The following is a 24,776-nucleotide window of genomic DNA, read 5'->3' as shown; positions in this document are numbered from 1 at the left end:
CTGATCACGAATTTCATGTTAGCTTTGATCACCGATGATGTCTTGATGTTTTTGGGTCAGGTCGGGTCAGGTCAGGTCAACCAGTAGGCGTCTTGCTAGCTGTCCATAGTAGGTGTCAACCACCACTGACAGCCTCGTGACATGGTACGAAGGCGCCAGAATTACTTCTTAAATGTTCAAATGGGTGCTAAATTCGAAATCAGCTCCAAAAACTAGCCTAAAGAATATATGAACCCAGAAGAAGTGAACTAAGGTCATCAAAGGTCAATGACCTTGACCTGACCTTCACGTGACCTTGACACCCACTATAATGCATGGGACCATCATCATTTCACATGTTTGAACGTTAACAATCACAAAAAGACTGGAAACGAGCGGATAATAACCGTTTTACGAAGGGCTTCCTGGCAAATGCCCATCTAATTTGAACAAATCTGCACCAAATGTGCACCTAATCTGCACAAAATGTGTGCTAGATGGCCGTCGTGAAATACTCCTGAGCTGAATGTTCAAATTTTGTTCTCCTTTTGTTTTTAAATGAACTATATTGAACAAGATTTTCAATGGACAAGATTGCTGACGGCCCTCATGTGAAACGAGACTCGATGAATTCTTAAACTCCCTAGTTATTTTGTAACAACCCTAGGTTCGTTGCATACTAACTAGGGAGGTTGCAACGACCCTAGTTTCGTTACAACGTCCCGGAACGAGCAGTTATTTTGTAACGTCCCTAGGGTCGTTGCAAACAAACTGCTCGTTCAGGGAGGTTACAACCACCCTAGGTTCGTTGCAAACTAACTGAAATCGCATATTCCCTGTAACATATATATATATATATATATATATATATATATATATATATATATATATATATATATATATATATATATATATATATATATATATATATATATATATATATATATCATTCGACGCGGCTTGACAAGGCAAATGCGATGGTACACTCGGGGGCAGATTGATGTTCCACCACTCCCTACCCATCGGGCTCCCATGGCTCAGCACTGGCTGCTGTCAGTGGCAGGACTGGCAGCACTGGCACTGGCAGGCAGTGCTGAGCAGTGCTGAGGGCAGGCAACACTGGCAGCAGCCAGTGCTGAGCCATGGGAACCCGATGGGTAGGGAGTGGTGGAACATCAATCTGCCCCCGAGTGTACCACTGCCGTAGCTCTAGGACCATTTTTGTCGAAGTTATTTGCGAAAAACTAAAAAACAGCTCGGGGTCGTTGACCTGACCTCTGACCTCAGGTCACTAAACCTATTTTTGTATTTTTTTCTAGGTCAAACGCTACACAACCGTGCTCGTAATTTGTCTTTATCTCTAAAACTCTATTTTTAGCAGCTATTTGAAGTTCGCGTCTGTGACACCGAAGTTTGCCGTGCAGGGGTCTAGAAAAATCGACTTTGTGACGTCATCAATGGGGCTAGATCCAAATTTTTTACTTCAGAAGATGTCAAATTGATGGGAGAAACGGTACTGAAAGTTTCGCTTTCCTATCCCTATAAACGTTCGGGAGCTATCGCAAATATTCGCCAGGGGGGGGGGGGCGAAAAACGCCCCCCGGGCCCGCGAGGGTTAATCTAGTGTATGGGGCTTCTTGCCTCAGGCCGTGGGGCGTTTTGCCCTGGGGTTGGGGCAAAATGTCCCATTTGCAGTTGCTTCACAAAGCACTTCCTAGCTGGGAGTCCGATCATAAGTGAATGAATTTGAGGGGTGGAATTTAAAGTAAAATGTCCAAAGAACACATTGAGCACAAATTTGGCCTTCCAGGTGGTGTGAGACAAAAGTAGGTACCTATGTAGCAAAATAAATTATCTGGGGCGTCTTGCACAAGGCAAGACTTTATACTCTACGTACATTTGCTATACGTAGGCTTTTGTACGTGACGTACTTTTTTGTCCATACGTACTTTTTACCATACGTACTTCTGCGATACGTATTTTTGTCGTGACGTACTTTTGTCCATACGTACTTTTTACCCAACGTACATTAGATATACGTACTTTTGTCCGTGGCGTACTTTTGTCCATACGTACTTTATACCCTACGTACTTCTGCGATACGTACTTTTGTCCATACGTACTTTTGTCCATACGTACTTTATATAGTACGTACTTCTGCGATACGTACTTTTGTCCCTGACGTACTTTTGTCCATACGTACTTTATACTGTACGTACTTCTGCGATACGTACTTTTGTCCTTGACGTACTTTTGTCCACACGTACTTTATATTGTACGTACTTCTGCGATACGTACTTTTGTCCCTGACGTACTTTTGTCCATACGTACTTTATACTGTACGTATTTCTGCGATACGTACTTTAATCCTACGTACTTTTGCTTACGTACTTTTGTCCTACGTACTTTAGCGATACGTACTTTTGTCCGTAACCCGTTGATGCGACCCCCTGGCGTTTGAAAACGGAGCGTCGTAGAGCTTAGCGGAGAAGACCAACGGATTTCTCTCAACAAGATCTCGCGATTGGTGGTATATTTTTTGGTCCTAGGTCAACATTTGACCTACTTATGACCGGTCAAAGGTCAAATTTTCGGAAAAATCTAACTTTTTCAGATTTCCGCGCCGATTGCGGCAAAACGGTAAGAGATATCGACTTGAAACCTTCACTATCGTGATCCTTGATCAATTCTCTATCGTTTGGTGTATATTTCGATGTCATAACTCTAAAAATGATGCGTTGGGAGCATCGGAAGTCTGCAAGGTCATTTGTGCACTGGGTCACGTCAGGCGTGTGACGTCACTGACCTGACCCTGACCCAAAATGAACTACAAGAAACAACCGACGATGCCTGAAATGGATAGCAAATTCGAATTCAGGGCAGCAAAATACCCCGAAAAGGCATACAAGTGCAAGAAGTCATTACAGGTCAACCGAGGTCACTGACCTTACCTTGACCTTTAGTAACCTTCAAAATGTCAACGGACATTGTGCCAATGTCAAATCAGCCAGTTGTGATTCTAAAACAATCCATCAGTGTGTCAGGTCAGTCGGCATTTATACCAATGTGAAGCAATCTCCAATTTAGCGTAAATCTGGCCGGAGGTTGTTCCTTTTATGACGTCATAACTCCGTGACCTGACATGACCTTGACAAAAAATACCAAAAGTTGTGCAAAGGATGCCCCAAAAGGTGCTGAAAATTTGAGCAGGCTAGCTGAAACGGTTCGGCGTGTAGCTAAGAAAAACCTCAGGGGGGGTGGGGGTTGCACCCCCCCTACATGGGCGAGGGTTAAAGTGTTGGTGCTGTATGTATTTATTGTTTAATATTAATACTTCATCCGTCAATGGGTGTGTGCCTGTGGATGATTGATGGAATAAACTAAACTAAGTAAACTAAATAAACCGAGGTCACCAAAGGTCAATGAGCTGACCTGACCTTCAGGTGATCTTGACACCCACCTTTATACACCTGGGTACCTGGGAGCAGCATCAAATCACATGTTTGAACGCTTGAAACAACGAAAAGACTGCAAACGCGCAATTAATGCGAGCCGACATACGCCGAATCGCGATTCCGGTCAAACATGGTCTCGAAAAGTAGGTCACAGGTCAAAGGTCATTTGGGTAGAGTTATGAAATTTTCAGGTTAGGTGTAAAATTGATGAACGTGAGGATACTGAAAGTTTCGTCTCGATCGGTCACTTTTTACGCGAGCTATTCGCGAAAAACCGAGGGGGCCGTTTGACCTATACGGCCGAGGGCTAACCCGCGCCCTGATGGGGTCTGCCGAGCAACGGGGTCTGATGGGGGGGGGGGGCATTTTGGCCCCCTAAGATCTCGAGAACCACTCAACATAGCGACAAGCGGTAAACGGCGTTGGATAGCCCCAACGAGGAACTACCTTGTGACCCAATTTCATTGACCTCGGTCAAACCGATGACGTAACAGGTCAGGTCAAAGGTCGAATTTTCACCGTTTACATGCATTTCAAGAAATGCGTTGTAAAATCGAGTAAAATGCATTTCTTTGAAAATCATCGGTGGGTAAATGTTCTTCAAACACATATTTTGCTATTTGAGGTCACTGATACCAGGTCAGGTCACAGAGGTCAGGTCACTGGGGGGGGGTCACAATATGAAAGTGTCGTGTGATACATGTTTTATGGTCCATTTTACACGACAAATGCGATTATGTGGGTTAGGCAGACTTTAGGGCCAGCTTAGGTCACGTTTTGGTCAAGGTCAAGTCAAGGTCAGGTCAAGGTCAGGTCAAGGTCAGGTCAAATTGGGTCAAATTTCAAAGTTGATATTTTTGCCTAAAATGGGTATCGATTCGATGCAGCTCGTCACGGGGAGTTCAATGGTTGTCTCGGTTTTGCGCTACAACGTCTAGAATTAAATTGAATTCAAAAATTTGACGTCATCAATTTTTAAGTTTTTTTCGCTATAACTTGGCCAAAAGAAGGTATCGATCTAAAACTTGGTATGGATATCGAAGAGCGCAGGGACTATCACATATATTCCGGTTTTTCGAAATTCGAAAAAAAATTGGAAAAGTTTTGAGTTTTTCTAAAAAAAACATCATTTTTTATTTTTGGGGGTCAAAATCCCAAAATTTCGAAAATCCGAGATGGCAGTTTTGTAGCGCAGTCGTTTCTCTACACAACCACATAAAGAACTTTAAAATTGCTTGTTAACTGTAGAATTGGTGAGCGTTTCAAGATGTCATGTTTTTTGCTCATTTTTACTCGAATATGACCTCAGTTTGACCTCAATAACTCCTGACCTGAGGTGACCTGTGACTTGAAATTTTGTGTGAATGTGTCAAATTGATGCCCGGTAAGGTACCCAAAATTTGGCGCGCACGCCGTTTTCTCGCTATTTAAGAAAAACCACAGGGGGGGCAATATGCCCCCCCATCAGGGCGCGGGTTAAGTCGGTGTGTGTGTGTGTGTGTGAGAGAGAGAGAGAGAGAGAGAGAGAGAGAGAGAGAGAGAGAGAGAGAGAGAGAGAGAGAGAGAGAGAGAGAGAGAGTGAGAGAGAGAGAGAGAGAGTGAGAGAGAGAGTGAGAGTGAGAGTGAGAGTGAGAGTGAGAGTGAGAGTGAGAGTGAGAGTGAGAGTGAGAGTGAGAGTGAGAGTGAGAGTGAGAGTGAGAGTGAGAGTGAGAGTGAGAGTGAGAGTGAGAGTGAGAGTGAGAGTGAGAGTGAGAGTGAGAGTGAGAGTGAGAGTGAGAGAGAGAGAGAGAGAGAGAGAGAGAGAGAGAGAGAGAGAGAGAGAGAGAGAGAGAGAGAGAGAGAGAGAGAGAGAGAGTCAGTAGGTGACACAGAGTCAGTCGGTGGGACGGAAACGGTCAGTCAGTCAGTCATTGACTGAAAATAGTCAGTGAAGCAGTGATGCATTGAGAAAGAGTCTGACTGTAAGACAGTGAGTCAGTGAGACAGAGTCGGACAATGAGACAGGAGTCAGCCCGCCAGTGACACAGGCACAGGTCAGACAGCCGCGTCAGTCGGCTGACCGGCTGAGAGGTCACCCACACTCACCGAGGCAGTTCACTTGGTCGGGGGCCAGCTGAAAGCCCTTTCTGCAGGAGCACTGCACGTCAGTGCCAGTGTCGGAAGCGGAACAGAGCTGAGCGCACGGGTTGCTGTCCCGGCACCTACGGGCCGAGGGGGCACATATTCAAATCATTGCCGACGCTTCATCGATCCGCTTCTTGCTGGGGGGGGGGGGGGGGCTTAAAGGCCGTTGTACACGGGCAACTTCCGCCGGCAACTCTCAGCAATCGGTTGCTCGGCGACTCTGGGCAACCGATCGCCCAGCAACCGGTGGCAGCATGCGAGCAACTCCTAGCAACACCGATGAATTTGCTTTCACATTGCTGACGTCACAATTACGTCACGCCGAGGAACTGGGCGACTCTCGACAACCGGCATTCCAGAACCCACCGGCAACCGGACGCAGATGTGTTTTGAGGTTTGTGGCGTTGGATATTAAAGTTTTCTACATATTATGGGTGATCATTTGGGAATGAGATAAAGTAAGTGGCACGTGCAGATGTGTATTCAATAGCACACCAGACAAAAGACACGCCATTAGACTCGTCATCGTGGGACATTTTGTACTGCACACTATTATACACCTGCAAGCCACTGTTCATCTACAGCAGGTGCTCAAAGTGGCCACCCCCTTCTGAGCGGCACAGCTCAGCCCGACGGCGTGTGTGACGCGCCATCTTTCGCAGCTGCTCTTCGTCCATGTTGCGGGCGAAGTCTTCAACCAGTTCCTTTAGCTGTTCCAGCGTTTGGGGCTCGCTGCGCACGATCTGAGCCGTCACCAATGACCAGAAACAAAAGTCCAGACAAGACAGGTCGGGACTGTACGGCGGCCATCGGTGTTCACTGTTCCGGGAGATGACGCGGATGGCCAGGATGGACTCCTGTGAATTCTGGCTAACCCATGATGAGGAGTGGTTTGAGCGTGTACTCTGGAGTGACGAAAAGTGGTTTGTTCTGCATCCGTCTCCAAACATGAAGAACACCGTGTGCTGGTCGCCAGAGAATCCGAACAAGCTCGTGCCATGCAAGAAGGCCCAGGGGCAGAAGGTGATGGCGTGGGTGGGCGTGGTGGATGGGAAGTGCCTGCCAGTTCACTGGTTCACTGGCTCCGTCAACAGCGACGCCTACCTGGAGATGCTGCAGACGGTGGTGTGGCCTGCGGTGAGGGCTCGGGCGACGCGCCACCAGTACTGGTTCTAGCAGGACGGCGCGCCGCCGCACGTCACTGCTCTCGTGATGGACTTCCTCCACTCGAAGTTCGGCGGCCGCGTCATCTCCCGGAACAGTGAACACCGATGGCCGCCGTACAGTCCCGACCTGTCTTGTCTGGACTTTTGTTTCTGGTCATTGGTGACGGCTCAGATCGTGCGCAGCGAGCCCCAAACGCTGGAACAGCTGAAGGAACTGGTTGAGGACTTCGCCCGCAACATGGACGAAGAGCAGCTGCGAAAGATGGCGCGTCACACACGCCGTCGGGCTGAGCTGTGCCGCTCAGAAGGGGGTGGCCACTTTGAGCACCTGCTGTAGATGAACAGTGGCTTGCAGGTGTATAATAGTGTGCAGTACAAAATGTCCCACGATGACGAGTCTAATGACGTGTCTTTTGTCTGGTGTGCTATTGAATACACATCTGCACGTGCCACTTACTTTATCTCATTCCCAAATGATCACCCGGTATATGTATCGATATGGATTAATGATAGCTTGCCTGTGCCATCGTTCGCTAGTGATGCCACTATCTTTTTAATCCCAAAACGTGGTATTAAAAGTTAAAACAAATATCAAAGGTTGGAGTAGCTCGTGTAGGGGAAGGTGGGGTAAGACGGACCAGCTAAGGTTTGAGGCCGCATATCTTGCTACACTGCTCTCGTAATTCATATTATTTATAGTCTTCGTGTAACGTTTCTTCTGTATTTTCACTTTCACACAATACTATGTACACACACATCGGCAGCCCCGCGTCCCCGTCCTCTCGGCTCGCGGCCCGCCAGCCGACTGCCTGCCGCGCCGGCCGCGCCGGCGCGCGCCGACAACTTCCGGGCCGTGCCGCTAGGTGGCAGCAGCTGCCGGCCGCTACAAACCTCTACACCCTTCCCCCCTTGAGGGTATGTGATCCCGACTCTGGTTGTTGTTTACTTAAATCAAACGTGTCACCATGTTACGAGTCAGCTCTTATAACTGCAAATCTTCTAAACGTAATGCAGTTGGAATCAAGAAGTTGTGTGATATCTCGGATGTTGTATTCCTGCAGGAACACTGGTTATTTCCTCAAGAACTTACCCTTTTGAATAATGTTCACAATGATTTCATGACTTTTGCCACTTCATCCATTGACCCGTGTGACCGTGTAATTCTGGGTAGGCCGTATGGAGGTGTTGCCGTCCTGTGGAGGAGTAAGCTTGCTCCGCGGGTAAGACCTATCTCCTTTGATGACGACAGAATTATTGGATTAGAATGTAATTTAGGTGGCCACAAACTGCTTCTTGTTGGGGTTTATCTCCCGTATGACTCGAGACAAAACTTTGATCAATACGTGTACTATCTAGCTAAGCTCAAAGGAATCATCGATGATTTTGACTCACCCAATGTCTGCATTGTAGGCGACTTTAATGCTGACATCATCAAGCAATCTGACTTTGGAATTGAACTTGAATCATTCTGTCATGAGGCAGACTTACGCATTGCTGATGTGTTGTTATTGCCCCAGAGTTCAATCACTCATACTAATGATGGCAGTTGCACAGAATCTTGGATTGACCACATAGTCTGTACAAAGAGTCTTTACTCTCTCGTTCGTGCTGTTAGGGTTGATGTGTCGATTATGAGTTCTGACCACTTCCCAGTGTGTTGTGATCTGGAAATCATGACCACCGATCCTATCCCGGATTCACACGAGGCTGCTGAATCTGATCCTAGGTGGGTAGTTGATTGGTCTTCTGTTGACGAACTTGGTCTGAACAACTTTGCTATGGCTGCGAGGGAGCAATTGTCTAATATTGACGTACCGTTTGAGGCTATATTCTGTGCTGCCACTGACTGTAGTGTAGCCCACAGAGAGGCTATCAATAGTTATTATGAAGCGATAATTGATGCTATTAAGAGTGCTACTCTTACTACTGTGACCAAACGAGCGCATGGTAGCTGTAAGCGAACAATCCCAGGTTGGACCGAGTTTGTGGAGGAGAAACACACCTTGTTCGGTGATGTTTACTCCCTTTGGTCCCTGGTTGGAAAGCCCCGTCAGGGCTACATCTACAGCCAGTTGCGAATGGCTAGGTCACAATTCAAGTATGCGCTTCGTTTTTGTCTTAACCCGCGCCCCGTAGGGCTACCGGCGGACCCTACCACCCGTAGGGGGGGGGGCCGTTTCGGCCCCCCCCCTAAGATCTCGGAAAGTTACCGGCCGATTTTCAAAATTCAAACGACGTTCGATAGCCCCACCCGGGAACTACCTTGTGACCAAATTTAATTGACCTAGGTCAAACCGATGACGTCACAGGTCAGGTCAAAGGTCAGATTTTCACCGTTCACAGGCAATTCAAGAAAGGTGCTGTGAAAGCGAGTAAATTGGTAATTTATTGAAAACCATCGATGGTACATTGTTCGTCAAACACATACCTTGCTATCTGAGGTCACTGATACCAGGTCAGGTCACAGCGAGGTCAGGTCACCGGGGGCACAATATGAATGTGTCGTGTGATGCATGTTTTATGGTCCATTTTACATGACAAATGCGATTATGTGGGTTAGGCAGCCTTTGGGGCCAGCCTAGGTCACGTTTTTGTGAAGGTCAGGTCAAGGTCAGGTCAAATTAGGTCAAATTTCAAAGTTGATATTTTTGCATAATATGGGTATTGATTCGATGCAGCTCGTCACGGGGAGTCTAATGGTGGTCTTCGTTTTGCTCTACGAGTTCTAGAATTGCCAAAAATTGAGTTTGAAAATTTGACGTCAACATTTTTGAACAGTTTTTTTCGCTATAACTTGGCCAAAAAACGAGGTATCGATCTGAAATTTGGTATGTAGATAGAAGACGGTAGGCACTATCACATATATTCCGGTTTTTTTCGAAATTCAAAAAAAAATTTGGATTTTTTGGCGAATATATCCAAAAAAAAGTTTTTTTGATTTTTGGGGGTCAAATCTCAAAAATTTCAAAAATTCGAGATAGCAGTTTTGTAGCCCTGTCAATTCTACACCTTTTATGTCTTGATCATTTTTCTGTATCTTCAAAGCTGTAGTCCTGACAGGTCTTCTCGCGAAGGTCTTTTTTCGGTCGAAAATGACAGAACATGACGTCACTCTGACGTCATTTGTGGCCAACCTATCATAGCCTCTGGAAAAAATTTTTGGTCACAATGTGTAAAATTGATGCCCGGAGGGGTCCTGAAAGTTTGGTGGCGATATCTCCAGCCGTTTAGGAGATATCGACCGAAAAGGACAGGGGGGGGCCGTTTCGGCCCCCCCCCCCCTACGGGGCGCGGGTTAAGAATGAGAAAGAGCTGCGAGCAAAATCACTAGCTGATAAATTTGCTAAAAACCCGCGCGACTTAGCAACTTTTTGGAAAGAAGTTCGTAAGCTTAACGCTGATCCGCCACTGGCCCAGTCTATTGGAAGCGTCAGTGGAGAGAAAAATATAGCGAACATGTGGAAGGATCACTTTGCTGATATTCTGAATAGTGTTGATGGCGATGACTGTAAAGAAGGTGTTCTGAATCAGCTTCGTAATGATGGTGAAGGTGCTGATATGTTCTCGGTTCCTAAGGTTTTAGAATCGATCCATGAGCTGTCGTCAGGTCGCTCTCCAGGTTGTGACAGTCTATCTGCTGAACATTTTAAGTTTGCGGGTGTTCCATGTGCTACGCATCTATCGTTATGTTTCTCGATGATGGTGAGACATGGCGTCTTGCCTCCTTCTTTGTCGAAGGTGATACTTCGCCCTATTGTGAAAGATCGGACAGGCAAATTGACTGATAAGGATAACTATAGGCCAATAGCTTTGGCCACGGTGAGCTCTAAAATACTGGAGCGGGTCATACTCACTCGATGTAAAGCAAGTCTTCTCACTAGCGATCATCAGTTTGGATTTAAGGAGGGCCACTCCACCGATATGGCTGTGTATGCGTTAAAAGAAATTGTGGACCACTATTTGCGCAATAGGAGTGCAGTCTTTGTCTGTTTTCTGGACGCTAGAAAGGCGTTTGATCGCGTGAACCATTGGACTCTATTTGATAAGCTGTTGAGTAGGGGAATGGATAATAGCGTTGTAAGGCTCCTCGTTCGGTGGCGAGACTCACAGAGGTATCATGTGCTTTGGGGTAAAACCCTCTCTGAGGAGTTCTCTGTGACGAATGGCGTAAGGCAGGGCGGGATACTCTCTCCGTACCTGTTTAATGCTTATACCGACCAGCTGTCAGAAAAATTGGACTTGAGTGGTGTAGGATGTCATTATCTGGGGAGTATAAACCACCTATATTATGCGGATGACATGGTGCTCCTATCCCCTACGCCACAGGGTCTGCAAAAAATGGTTGACATTTGTGCTGACTATGCAGGGAATCATGATATTGTGTTCAATACCAAGAAATCAGTGTGTATGTCGATTCTGCCTCCACTGTTTCGAAATATGATCCTGCCTGATATTGTGCTGTGTGGAAATGTTCTAGCTTATGTTGATCAGTACAAATATCTTGGCTTCCATATCACCAGCAGCCCCAAGAAAACTGATGATCTGGAAATCCAATATCAGTATCGTCTTCTTTGTTGTCGGGCAAACTCCCTGATCAGGAAATTTGCAATGTGCTCATATAATGTGAAACGGTACTTATACTCTACGTATTGTTCTAATGTACATGGTGTGCATCTGTGGCATTCTTATCGCTCTTCTGTGTCAAGGAAATTTACTGTTTGTTTCAACAATGCAGCTAGAATGTTCTTTGGTTATCATCGTTTCTGTAGTGCGTCCGACATGTTTGTGAATGAAAGAATCGATAACTTTATGGCGATGTATCGAAAGGCCGTCTATGGATTCATGACTCGCCTGAGCCAGACGGACAACCGAATCGTATCCTCCCTATATGAAAGTGATCTGGCATGTTATTCATCGATTCGGAGAGCGTGGTGCTCTGCCCTGTACAGTGGTACAATTTTGATGTGATGTGACTGGTACTGGACCTCGAGTCTGTCAAATACAGTTATCTCTCTCTCTCTCTCTCTCTCTCTCTCTCTCTCTCTCTCTCTCTCTCTCTCTCTCTCTCTCTCTCTCTCTCTCTCTCTCTCTCTCTCTCTCTCTCTCTCTCTCTCTCTCTCTCTCTCTCTCTCTCTCTCTCTTGACAGGGAAAGTACCTACATCTGTACGTAACGGCAACCCGGGTGACACCACTCAACCGTTCCCCTGCGGCACACTATCACATGAATGACGAACAGAGCTACGCCACGGTAAGCACTCGACAAACCAACCTCATACCCTGCTCACCCGCCCCGGCCTCAGCCTCACGCGCAGACCTACAATCGCGCACACATCTACGAATAAATCATAGCGAAAATGGCAGCACGGGTGCCTGGCGCCACGCCCGACTGAGCGTCACGATGATACGCAAACCAAGTCCGCACTCCGGTGCCCCTCGGGTCAGCGGCGAGCAATCACGATACACAACACAATACAATACAATTTGTGTTCGTCGAACACAAATTCACACCGCGCCGGGGCGAATCTCCAGCGAATTCGCCACAGACCGGGACAGCCAGAGCCTAATATATACACAGTGCCGCCCTTGGGCGTCCGCCCGCTCAGGTAATTAGTCGCATATCACCACGCAGCCGCGCGACACGCCCTCAGGTCCGTGTTACCAAGTGTGCTCGTTGCAGCGGTGGAGCAGCGCCACCACTCCGCTATCCAGCACACATATCCCTCCCGCTCACTGCCGCGGGGCCATCCACGGCGGCAGCCGTGCGGCTATCTTCCGATATCCGGCCGCAGTCAGGTGGATGCCGTCGGACTGGAAGTAGTTCGCGGCCGCGGCCGCTGTCAGGAGGTACTCTGACTCTCTCCCGCGGCGACGACGCTCGGTCAGGCATCGCCCAACACACGTCACCGACACGTTGCCGTTCAACTCCCGGGTCCAGCGTACCATTTTTCTCTCCAGGTCGAACGCAGCCGTGGTTTCCCACTTGGCCGCCCCGCACTCGGCAGTCAACCCATCCCGCGAGGGCCGCGGCGTCGGACCCACCAGAATGACGGGTGCAATGGTGGCCACTTCTGACACCTGGGCGGTCACTGCCGACCACAGCTCCTGGCTCATTTCTCTGGGTGGTCCATTGCGGGGGTAAACATCGTTACCCCCGAGCCACAGTGCTATGGCTGCCGGGTACACTTCATTGGTATTAGCCCATGCACGAACCACGTCGATCAATGCCCCGCTGCTCAGGCATCCTGCCCAATGCTTGCCGATGTTAGCGGGCGGCACCCATACTGCCACTCGCCAGTTACGGGCATTGGTGGCAAATTCGGCATGCCGCACAATAGAATCGCCGATTATGAGACCGGAGGGCCGCCCCGTATCATCCAACGGTCTCATTGGGTGTTCCAGCGGAGAGGGGATCGGCGACCCGCCATTCCCCCTCGGCGGACCATCGCGGGCCGCGGTCCCGTCGGCGACCTTCCGCCTTGGAGGGCTCTCCGACCCTTCCTGTTCCACCGGAGAGGGGATTGGCGACCCGCCATTCCCCCTCGGCGGACCATCGCGGACCGCGGTCCCGTCGGCAACCTTCCGCCTTGGAGAGCTCTCCGACCCTTCTATTGCCTTCCTCTTGTGCGGCGGCGACGCCGGAGCATCGCCCTGATCTCCTGGGGCCATGTTGAAGGAAAAAAGGATGGTCTCCCACTCGTCCTCCCCCAAGATCTGCTGCAGGATGTCGTCCCCCTCGGCCATGGGATCAGGTTACGAGTACGGATGTTTCCCCCAGGTCTGAAATCAAACGACGCGTTATTGGCGAATATATACAAAATACACCGCGGACATTTAGGCGATACTGCACACCCCTTAGAAAGCGGAACCCGCCTGATATGGTACGACCGGCCGCGACATACGGCCAGCCCGCGTGAAACGCGGAGTGGGTGGGCCGTAGATAGGAGGCTCGTCTGCTCTCCCCTCCCCCACTCCCCCAGGAGCTCCTGCCGCCGGAGGACGACACTGGAAGAGCAGCAGATGCTGAGGAATTCCACTCCGCTCGTCGTCCGCGAACCGACCTCCGCCCTGCTCATCTGCTGGTCGGGGCGTAGGGGCGGCCTGGCGGACTCTTGTCGCCTCTCTGTCTTGCCCGGTCCTCTCGCCGCCGGTCCGCTGCCGTTTCTCTTTAAACGGCTTCAGGTGGTTGTGGTGAAGCACCCGGGTCTTCCCATCGCTCCCCACAACCCTGTAGACCACCCCGCTGTTCCGCTCGTCGATGTGACCAACAACCGTCCACGGTCCCTTGTAAGGCAGGCCCAGCTTTGGCTTCCCGCCTGCTGAAGCTGTGAAGTCGCGCACCAGGACCTTGTCTCCCACCTGATAGGCATGTGCTCGCCCTTTCTGGTTGTACCTCTTGCAGGCTTCTTGTGACGCGCGTGCAGAGTTGCTCCGTACTCGCTCATACGCGGCGCGAATGACCCGCAGCCGATCTTCCAAGTAGCTCCACACTGGCACCGCTTCAGGAGGTGGACCGTATGCTGCATCCAGGGGCATCCGGGGTTCAAACCCGTGCACTAGGAAGTACGGTGTGTAGCCCGTGGTGCTGTGCACCGAGGAGTTGTACGCCATCGCATACGCCTTTACTTCCTCGTCCCAGTGCAGCCCCTCTTTGTCGATGTACTTGCTGATCATATCCTTGAGTGTGCGGTTGAACCTCTCAACCATGCCGTCACTCTCGGGGTGGTACGGAGTAGTGCGTGTCTTTTTGATGCCCAGTCTCTCGCACATCGCTTGGAAAAGTCGGGACTCGAATTGGCTGCCTTGGTCGGAGTGGAGCCTTTCCGGGACCCCGAAGTCGTGGACCCAGTCAAGGAGGCCCTCCAAGACGGTCTCTGTTTTCTGGTTGGCCATTGGGTAAATCCGAACGTACTTGGAAAAATAATCCATTATGACTAGGGCACACTTATTTCCTCTGAGTGACGTCGGCATCTCAGTGATATCCGCTGCAATTCTTTCGAATGGTTTGGAGGTCAACTCTGTCACCATCGGGGCCCGTTTGGCCGGGGCTGGCCGCTGCCTCCTCTGGCAGAGGGTACAGCCCTCACAGAACGCACGGATCTCTCCGTACATGCCGGGCCAGATAAACCGGCGTCTGACACGGAACGAGGTGCGTTGACGCCCCAAGTGCCCGCTCGTGACGTGGTCGTGTGCCATTGCCATGACATCATGCCGCAGCTTCTTTGGCACAGCCGCCCGAAACGTGTCCCCAGACGTGATTCCGACCACCCCATCGACGACCTTTACTTCGGCCCATCGGGAGTTGAGCACCTGCTTCCACTCTCCCATCTCGGCCGGCTTTGGTTGCTCGCCGCGACTCAACCAACCGCGTATCTTTTGCAGCACGCCGTCGTTTTCCTGTGCGCGACGAATGTCCTGTCCCGTGTCCATTCTGTCTCCGATGGGATCTGCTCCACCCTCGATCGTCTGCTCAACAGCATTGACCGCCCCTGTGCGTGACGCATCCCCGGTGCCACCGTCGGGACTGGGCGGCCCGCCCTCGACCCGACTGATGCCCGAGGAGCCGTCATCACGCGCGGTTCGCCGCATGACTGCTGCAGATCCGTCATCTTGCCTGTCCTCGGCCGGGGTGAGAGCGGCTTTCGCGATCACCATGGTGATGGCCATAACGAGGGCACAGAGCCACGACGCGACGGCCGTGTCAGCGGCTCGGGTGCTGTCCACGCCAGCATCTTCGCTTGAGATGAGGGCAGTTACCGCTGTTGCTGTGTCTGGAAGCGCCTCCTTGAGCCCCGTTGGGCGTCTCGACAGCGCGTCCGCATTCCCGTGGTCGACTCCCGGTTTCAGGGCCACTTCGAAGTCGAATGTGCTCAATTCCACTGCCCATCTCCCCCGTCTGCCGGTCCCGTCCCTTTCCACTGCGATGGACTGTGGGATGTTTGCGAGGGGTTTGTGGTCTGTCACGATTAGGAATTTAGCACCCACGGTGTACTGTCGGAATCTCCGAATCGCGTGCACTATGGCCCACAGCTCCTTATCATAGGTCGGCCATTTCATTTGGGACTTCGTCAGCGCCTTGCTGTCGTACGCAACGACCCGTTCGGTCTCACCGACCCGCTCTGCCAGTACTGATCCCACAGAGCCATTGCAGGCATCGGTATACAGCACGAATGTCCCTTTGAACGACGGCAGCGACAGTACCGGAGGTGACGCCAGCACACTTTTGAGTTGGTTGAAGGCGTGAGTCATCTCGGCTGTCCAGTCCAATCGCCCCGGAGACAGTGCAGCGCTCCTCAGAGGCCGGCTGACCTCGGCGTAGTTTTCGATAAATTTTGCGTAATAACCGCACAAGCCGAGGAAACTTTTCATTTCATCATCGGTTACTGGGGCCGGCCATGTGAGCACTTTCTCGACGTTCCTTAGGTCGGGACGGATGCCCTCCTCCGACACCTGATGGCCGAGGAATGTCACCTCCTTCTTGGCTAGGTGACACTTGCTTGGCTTCAGCTTGAGGCCTGCACGCCGGATCCGCCCGAAGACCTCCTCCAGTGTATCCAGGTGTTCGCTCTCAGTTCTGTTGAATAGAACGACATCATCCAGGTAAACTAGACACGTTTTCGTATCTAGCCCTGCCAGCATCAGCTCCATTAGGCGCTGAAACGTCGCACTGGCGTTTTTTAGGCCGAACGGCATCACGCGGAACTGTTGCAGACCCCGTCCCGTCGTGAAGGCCGTCTTCTCTCTGTCTTCCGGGCTCATGCCAACCTGCCAATAACCAGCGGCCATATCCAGGGTGGTGAACCATTGCGCACCGGCCATTGAGTCCAACGCGTCATCAACTCGAGGGAGAGGGTATGCCACTCCTTTCGTGACTCCATTCACCGCCCTCATGTCTACACAGAAGCGAAAAGAGCCGTCCTTCTTTCGCACCAGGACGACGGGGGAACACCATGGACTGGTGCTCTCCTCTATCACCCCGTCCCTCAGCATCTGCTCCTTCTGCAGCTCCACTTGGTCTCGTATTGACGTCGGTATCCTGCGGGCCGGCTGCCGGATCGGAGTGGCATCGCCTGTGTCAATCCGATGCTGCACCAAGTGGGTGCGTCCAATGTCTCCTGGGTGCTGACTGAATATGTCCCGGTACTCCGACACCAGGCTTCTTAGCCGGGACTTGCCATCCTCAGACATGTCGGAGCCGTCCACGTCGACTGCTGTGACTGGTGCCGGAACATCATCATCATCGCCTTGGTCGCCGTCGCTGCCCCGCGGCGACCCGCCACCGGTGACAGCGCCGGCGTGAAGACCATCATCCTCACTCAGATCGAATTCGTTGTCACCTCCCGGCAGAATCGTGTACAGCGTCCCGATATCGCTGCCCTTAAGAAATCTGGCCTCGTGGGAACCGACATTAGTCAGCTGTATCGGAACAGTGCCATTACCATCCACAGTCACCACCTCCCTCGGAATCAGGAGGTCCTCCCTCAGCGCCGTGTGACTGGGCTCGATCACTCCCTGCAGCGCACACGGGTTACTCACCTTCCCGTTGACTGGTACCACAGAAGCTCTGACGACGATGACTGACCGCGCCGGCACCACCGTCGTGGCGGCCAACAGAACTCTCGCCCGACTGGGTCGAATGGCGCTGTACGGAGGCAGACGAATTGACATCCCGGCCAGTCTGATCACTCCCGCCTCGTCATCGATAACAGTGCCATGACGGCAGCAAAAATCACGCCCCAGGACCAGCTCGTACATCAGTCCCTTGACCACTGCCGCGCTGGGAGTAGCGAATGTCTTTCCCTGGATTTCGATTGTCAGGTCTTGAACAACCCCCGTGATGTGAAGCGGCTCACCGCCCGCCCCTCGTGCCGTCTGGGATGGCGTCGTTAGCCGACACCCCAGCTCCCGCTGGACATGCTCCTGCAGACCATCGCGAATCATCGTGAAGTCCGCCCCGGAATCCACCAGGGCCCAGACTCGCCGTGTTCCCAACTGCACCTCGACCACCGACGCCGTGATCTGGGACCCTGATGGACGCCGGGCCGATGCTTGTCCCTCAGCACCGGCCGCCATCAGTTTTCCTGACCGGTGTACTGGGGCTCGTGACGGCTGCTTTGGACTGGTCCGGTATGCGACCGCTGGTCCATCGGGACTGGGAGCATGCGGCAGTCCGCCAGCCAATGCCCGTCCCTACCGCAGCCGAGACAGAACGGGAGTCTCTGTGGTGTAGCAGACTGCCGAGCCGAGCGCGGGCAGTTACGCACCATGTGCCCAGCCTCACCGCATCCAAAGCAACGGCCTACGTTTTCGGTGGACTGGCGGCCTCTACCTGCGGTTCCCTGCACCGTACACGCGCGCCGCGTGTGACCGATCTGGCCGCAGTTATAACAGCGCAGGTTGACCGGGGTCGCGGCTGTCGTTAGAGCCACCGCTGACTGATCATAGGCGAGCTGACTAGACTGTCTGCCCCCCAGCTGCCCGCCGTGGTGGCCAGACGTGTCGAGCTCGTGCAGCATTTGCTGCATTTCCATCATGCGGCGCTCCAGCGCCCGCACCCGATCCGTCTCCGTCTCATCGCCGCCTCGTCCCGCGGCAGGTAAGTCACCGGCGACTGATACCACTTCCCGACCGCGCGGCAGCGCCGTCACGGGACCCGCGACTGCGCCCTCCTGTGAGTTAGCAGCAGGAGCCGCCACTGCAACGGCGCCAGCCGCCGCCGCAGCCGATTGCCGGACTGCCAGCATCGCATCGTGACGTGTCTGCAGCTCTCGGGCTGCAGAAATTGCAGCTGACAGCGTTTTCAGATTTTTGCTGCACAGCTGACTCTGAAGCTGCTCGTTACGCAGTCCGCACAGAAAACGGCTCGTCAAATGGAACTCGACCGGGGCGTCTCCCACGCCCTCGTCTGGATACGCGGCGCGTCCCAGATGACGGATACGATCGGCAAAATCGGCTACTGTCTCCCCAGGTGTCTGCATCGCGCGTGCCAGTTCCGCCTGTGCCTGCAGTGGACCAACCTCAGAGCCGTAACGCACACTCAGCGCCTCGACAACCTGTGCATAATCGGCCTGGGCAGCCGCCGACAACGACGCATATAGGTCCAGAGCCCCATCTTCCAGCAGGGCCGGCAAACACTGCAGACGTTCCGCGGCAGACCAGGTAACAGTTTGTGCCTCGAAACAGTTCAGCCAGCGGCGCCATTCCTGCCCATTTGCACCGGTAAAGGGTTTAGCCTTTGACATAAAAATCAACCTGGGATCCATTTCTCCCTCAAACTGACAAAAACCGACCGTAATATTTACACTACACGATATCCTATTCCGCCGAAAACATCGATCAAAATGCCGGTCGCAGCTACCTTACCGTGATTCTGGCTCACCAGCTCCGGTTTTTCGGTCGTGGCGTCCTACCGACCGCGCCAATTTGTAACGTTTCTTCTGTATTTTCACTTTCACACAATACTATGTACACACACATCGGCAGCCCCGCGTCCCCGTCCTCTCGGCTCGCGGCCCGCCAGCCGACTGCCTGCCGCGCCGGCCGCGCCGGCGCGCGCCGACAACTTCCGGGCCGTGCCGCTAGGTGGCAGCAGCTGCCGGCCGCTACAAACCTCTACATTCGGAATGCTCAATCCTTCCTCTGTTGATATGTGTAAAGACTAAATTTCAAATTAAAGACATCTAGGTGGTGGATGCTCTTAAAGAGGGACATGTCAAAAACTCAGACAAGAAAAAACGCGGGGTAAGACGGACCACCCAGCAGTGCCTGCTATCAGTTCATGTGTGTTACACTTCTGCTCTCTACTCTTGTAAGAAAAAGTAACCAGAATGGTAAAATAACAAAATAAACCTTTATTCTTTACTCATGTCTGATGGAAGTGCAGTTAAAAGCTGGGAACATATTGTTGATTGTCGTTTTGCATGAATGCATGCTAACTGAGCACTTGCATGCATGGCTCACATGCAACAAAGACTCCTTCCTGAAAAATTAGCTTGCTTAAACTTGTGTCAATGTTTTGGAAAAGAACTTTCCATATGCAAGGTACAATGGACCATCACAGGGTAAGATGGACCACAGTGGTCCGTCTTGTCCCAAATCTAAATTCTGTCATTATAATGACGTATATGTCAAATAGCCCAACATTGCAAAACCTTGCCTTTCCTAAAGTGTGACTATAACTAAGTCTATAACTTTGTTCTTCACAGTTAACCCTATTCCTGGCGGGGGGGGGGGGCTCAGGAGCCCCCCCCTGAGGTTTTTTGGTTATTTCTCCCAAACGCGTTGAGCTAGGAAGCTCAAATTTTCTGACTTTTCCTAAAAGGCTTCTACGCAACATGTCTGAAAATTTTGAGTTGATCTGACCTCAGGTCAGGTCACCAGAGGCGGTTTGGTGACCCTACCTCAGAAAAGTTTGCAATCACGCCAGAGCTAGAGTTTTTGACCGATCAATTTCTTCTCTTCAGGCTTTAGTTAGGGTACCAGTATGTGCAATTTGTATATCTCGTAATTTTGATATCGGTGACCTAAGGTCAGGTCAGTTTCGCGACCTCCCCATTATAAGTCAATGGGGGAAAATCAACTCCCTGTTTTTACCACTAAAACGGGTCGGAATGGCCCCATATACCATACATGACTTCATATACGATCAACCTTCACTACCTTGAGGTCTGTTTTGCTGTTGGGCAGCTGTGAGGTCATGTGACGTCATCAAAGGTCACCAAAGGTTTTTGGCCAATAACTCCGTACAGGAACAAGATACAGACGCGTGGATGGTCTCATTGTGTTCAGCTCGTCAAGACGCATCGAATGATATACATTAGAGTGTATCGATTTGAGGGTTTTTATTCCAGATTGAGAGGAAACTGTCAGATAAAGTGGCGCTATATATTTGTAAGTAAGAAAAACACAAAATCGGTGTCCTGCGGTCAGTATTCTCTGGTCCGCGCCCACTTCTTTGAGACCATCTCGCCGTAACACGGGCTCCTATGGGATAACCTACTAGCGACATCTAGAATTGTAGGTGGCGCTAGCGTCGGCATGGCGTTTAAACACAGTTTGTGGTGTCTGATGCTGATCGTACTCACTCAATAGCGTTTGTTTTCCTTATTTGCCCATAATAATTTGTTTCAGACGTCTAGTTTAACAACTTCAAATGACAGTTAGAGGTTCCTTTGACATACTTCATAGTATAAAATAACAAAACACACAGGGAGTGTGGAGTTTTAGCTACACATGTGCCTATTTTGCCCTAGTTTTGCTCTCGGCTCTCGGCCTAGGCCCTGTTCTGTCTGGGGCAGATCGAAACCTATCTTATACCTTGGTGTGTATAGGAGAGCGTTACATGCGTTGGAAGGCTTGAATGGACTTTGAATGCCCATATCTGTATCATTATCATTAACAGTATCAAACCGCATCTATGCACTTTTCTCCTACGCTATGTTTTCGTGCTGTTCTCATGTCTCCTGTTCTATGATCACTGTATGTTTGTCTGGGTCACAAATGGCCATTGCTTTTGAGCAAAGTAATAGAAATACCCTAAAAACTAAAGTGCATTGCGTACACCAGTGCCTATCGCGCACCAGCCCAGTTCACCGTCAGTTAGCAAAGAGCTCTTCATTTAGTGCCTGTGACGCTTGAAACGGCTGAGCGGCAACAGAGGCAAAGTGTGTACGGCACATGAGTCAAATAATAGGATTCTGGATTATGTATGAACTATGAAAGCAATGGTGAAAGGTATTTTATTAACCCGCGCCCGGCTGGGGGTCCTGGATTTCCACGCCCTGCTGGGGGGGGGTGTTTGAACACCCCCCCCTTCTAACTCGGCTCCTGGGCCACGTAGCGATACGCGGAAGGCGGCGTTCGAAAGAGCGTCAAAAATAATGAGAAAATTACTTCGGTCAATTTTTTGGTCAGGTCAAAGGTCAGGTCACCAGAGGTCATTGAAGGCAAAATTTCGCCGATTTCCGGGTCGAATGTCGACAATTTCCAAGAAGCCAACGCATAACTCGGGAACCAATAGAGCTACAGCGCCGCGGAAAAGTGCATTCGATAGCCCTATTAACGCCCTTTCTGAGTAATTCTCTCAGATTTGACCTAACGTCAACGGTTTTGCCTGCAGGGGGCAAAAACTGCAAAAATAGCCGATTTTTTCGGAAACAGTTTTTCTGCAATAACTTTTGACCCAAGCCTTGTACGAGCTTACTTTTACCGGCATCGTGTTCCTCTCGTCAAGACGCATCGAATGAACTATAACTTGACCTTGAAAGGTCAACTTGAAAATTTGACCTCAGGTCAAGGTCATGACCTGACCGGAAAGAGTCATGTTGCATATCAGTCGATCCGTATCGTCGAGATAAACACATCTAAGGCGTTTTCATCGCTTTAGCATGCCTCTATCAAAAGTTATTTGCGAAAAACTGTTAGATACCATTCGTGACCTAAGATGACCTCAGGGCATAAACAGGGGTCACGGACACCATTTTCATGTTCAATGTGTCTAAACCACTTGTAATTCGGTGTTTGGGAGTGTTTATAATGTCTTTCGTCCAAAAGAGGCGCATTTCAATTTTCTCCCATTGACTTATAATGGGGAGGTCGCAAAATTGACCTGACCTTAGGTCATCGATATCAAAATTCTGAGATATACATTTTGTACATGCTATTGCTCTTAGCAATCGCTGAAAGTTTCAAAGCGATCGGTCACTCGGTGTAGCTATGACAGACATTGAAACTTTTTATGAGGTGAGGTCACTTCAAGTGACCTGGTGACCTGACCTTGAATGACCTTGATCTGAAATTTTTACAACATGTGTAGAATTGATGTATGATAAGGTGTACCAAAAACGGCGGCGCTCCGCGCCGCCGTTTTTGAGATATTCGCGAAAAACCACAAGGGGGGGGGTGTTCAAACACCCCCCCCCCAGCAGGGCGCGGGTTAACTCGGTTGGCGCGGCGGAGAAGGACCGACGTAAAAGTCGGTCTCGTCATTGGCCTCGGCAAGTGCGCCGAGCAGGACCCGAACGTGAGCTAGCTACAGCAGGGGTCATATCACGGACTGGTTGACAGTCAATCTGTGCCGGTGACCGGGCTCTTACATGTGATCCTGTATTAAAACACCGCAGACTCACGAGTCCTGGTTGACTGTAGCCGTCTCTCGCATGCGGCAGTTCAGTTTGGTAGTATGCCTATTCCACCTACATAGACGCACCTGTTCGGGTACAGATAGTGCGCTGTTCCGGTACAGACGGCACCCGTTCCGTGCTTCCATCCTCAGGATACTGAAATCCTTCTCCTCCACGCCGAAACCCCCTCCGGGCTGGACAGGCAACTTATCTCATGCGGGCTGCTCCCTTGGAGCGGCACCGCGGCTCCCGAGGGAGCGCACCCCGTAGCCGGGTGCAGTGAGTACTTTGGGGATGGGTGGCCTGTCCTCTGGACGGGCTCAGCCCCGGCGACTCACTAGGGTGCCTGCCCAGACCAATGTCACCCCCTAATTCCTATCATCCTTCCGGCTCTGAAATGGTCTTGTCGGACCGAAAGAGCCTAACCCAACAAAACAAACAAACAAACAAACAAATACAGACGGCATCGCCGGGTCTCGAGGGGACCGGTGACGGCACTGTCGCCGCCGTTGGTCGCGGTGACACGGGCGGCGGGAAAGTCACCAGACCTAAAACATAGTACGGTGAATGGTTGGGCCTTCGCCGGCAGTAACTATTTATTTGGGATGCGAGCTGTATGTAATACTACCAGCGCACGATATTCAATTCACCGTGTTCGCCGCGCGGTAAGAGAGGAGCCCACGGCAGTCCGGTAGGATAGGCTGAGTTGTGACAAGTTCTACCCCGAAAGTGACCACCTTTGGGGCACTGAGGGACCGCTTGACGTGGCCACTCGTCGGTTTCGGTTTCACCTACTGGCTACTAATTTTAACAGCAGACGTTCGGAGACTGCTAAGTGGGTTTGTTCGTTATGCTTGGTTACGGTTAGAGCCTATGGGTTAGTCTATTCGAGAACATTAGGGCCGTGGTATGATGAATAAATGAATTAGCGGGGAGAGGGCAATATCAGAATAAAGTCGACCATCGGGCACCGGCTGTGTGCCGCAGCGTCTCAGTCAAAAGACACCATAATGGCTGCAATGCTCTGAGTCAGGCTATGCTGGGATGATAAAACACGAGAGGGAGAGGGCAATGTAAGGTTCAATCAACCAAGGCTCAATCGGTTCAATCAACCACTGACGACTAGTCCGCTGTACTGCTGGGACGGCATTTCAGCGCCGGGACATACTGTTTTGACGGCAAGTCTTAACGGGACAGACTAGAGCATACATTTGTTGAAATGGTCACTCCGAAGCTGACTTTCATCGGTTGTCTGCTAGGCGGACCGTTAATCCGGAACACGGAGAAGTGCAAGCAAGGATGATGGTGAATTAGTCGTGATATAGGACAGAAAGCAAACTGGCTCACCAGTCACCAGTTACCGAGCACCTGACCAGTGTCCACTTTGACATTTGGTCGCTGGTAACACAATTGTACCGGCTATATGTAGTCCTTAAAGTACGATGCGGCAGGAGCTCAGTTGCTAATAGTTGCCTAATCTGCTATTTACTTGTTCGTGTTTAAGAGCTCAGGGCGCTAATGCATAGGTAATGTGTATTGTGTTATGTGTGATAATGTGTGGAAAGCTATGCGTTTGCAATGGAAAAACACTTGCAATGGAAAAAAACAGCAATATACCAACACCAATGATGTAAAAAATGTGCATAATTTAATCCGAATGGCTTTTTTACGTTTACAGATGTCTGAAATTAAGTTAGAGACAGTCTGGAATCACTGCCATCTAGCGTCAAAAGGGGAGAACTAAAGCTTCATCCTACGTCCGCAGCAGTTGGAATGGGGTTTACAAAAACCGTTCCGGGTCAGTCAATTTTGAGTTTTGAGGAATGTGTTGCGCCCAGATATTATTTTTATGTCCTTGCGCCAAATAATATGCCAGTTTCCTTGCAAATTTCGGTTATCGATACACTCTAATATACATGATGACCTCGAGGTC

The 24,776-nt window shown here is 50.7% G+C and overlaps 1 protein-coding gene across 1 annotated transcript in view; it reads right to left on the bottom strand.

Moving 5' to 3' along the window:
- Positions 1-24,776, bottom strand: part of LOC122365134 (fibrillin-1-like) — a 248,808-nt gene that overhangs the window by 218,687 nt on the left and 5,345 nt on the right. Inside the window, exon 4 of the mRNA XM_043336109.1 lies at positions 5,520-5,635. Coding sequence (XP_043192044.1) covers positions 5,520-5,635 — 116 coding nt within the window. The remainder of the gene's footprint in view (positions 1-5,519; positions 5,636-24,776) is intronic.

The sequence above is a fragment of the Amphibalanus amphitrite genome, unplaced genomic scaffold (assembly GCF_019059575.1).
Source record: "Amphibalanus amphitrite isolate SeventyFive unplaced genomic scaffold, NRLGWU_Aamphi_draft 000717F_arrow, whole genome shotgun sequence".
NCBI lineage: Eukaryota > Metazoa > Arthropoda > Thecostraca > Balanomorpha > Balanidae > Amphibalanus > Amphibalanus amphitrite.
This window is presented reverse-complemented; position numbering and strand designations above follow the sequence as displayed.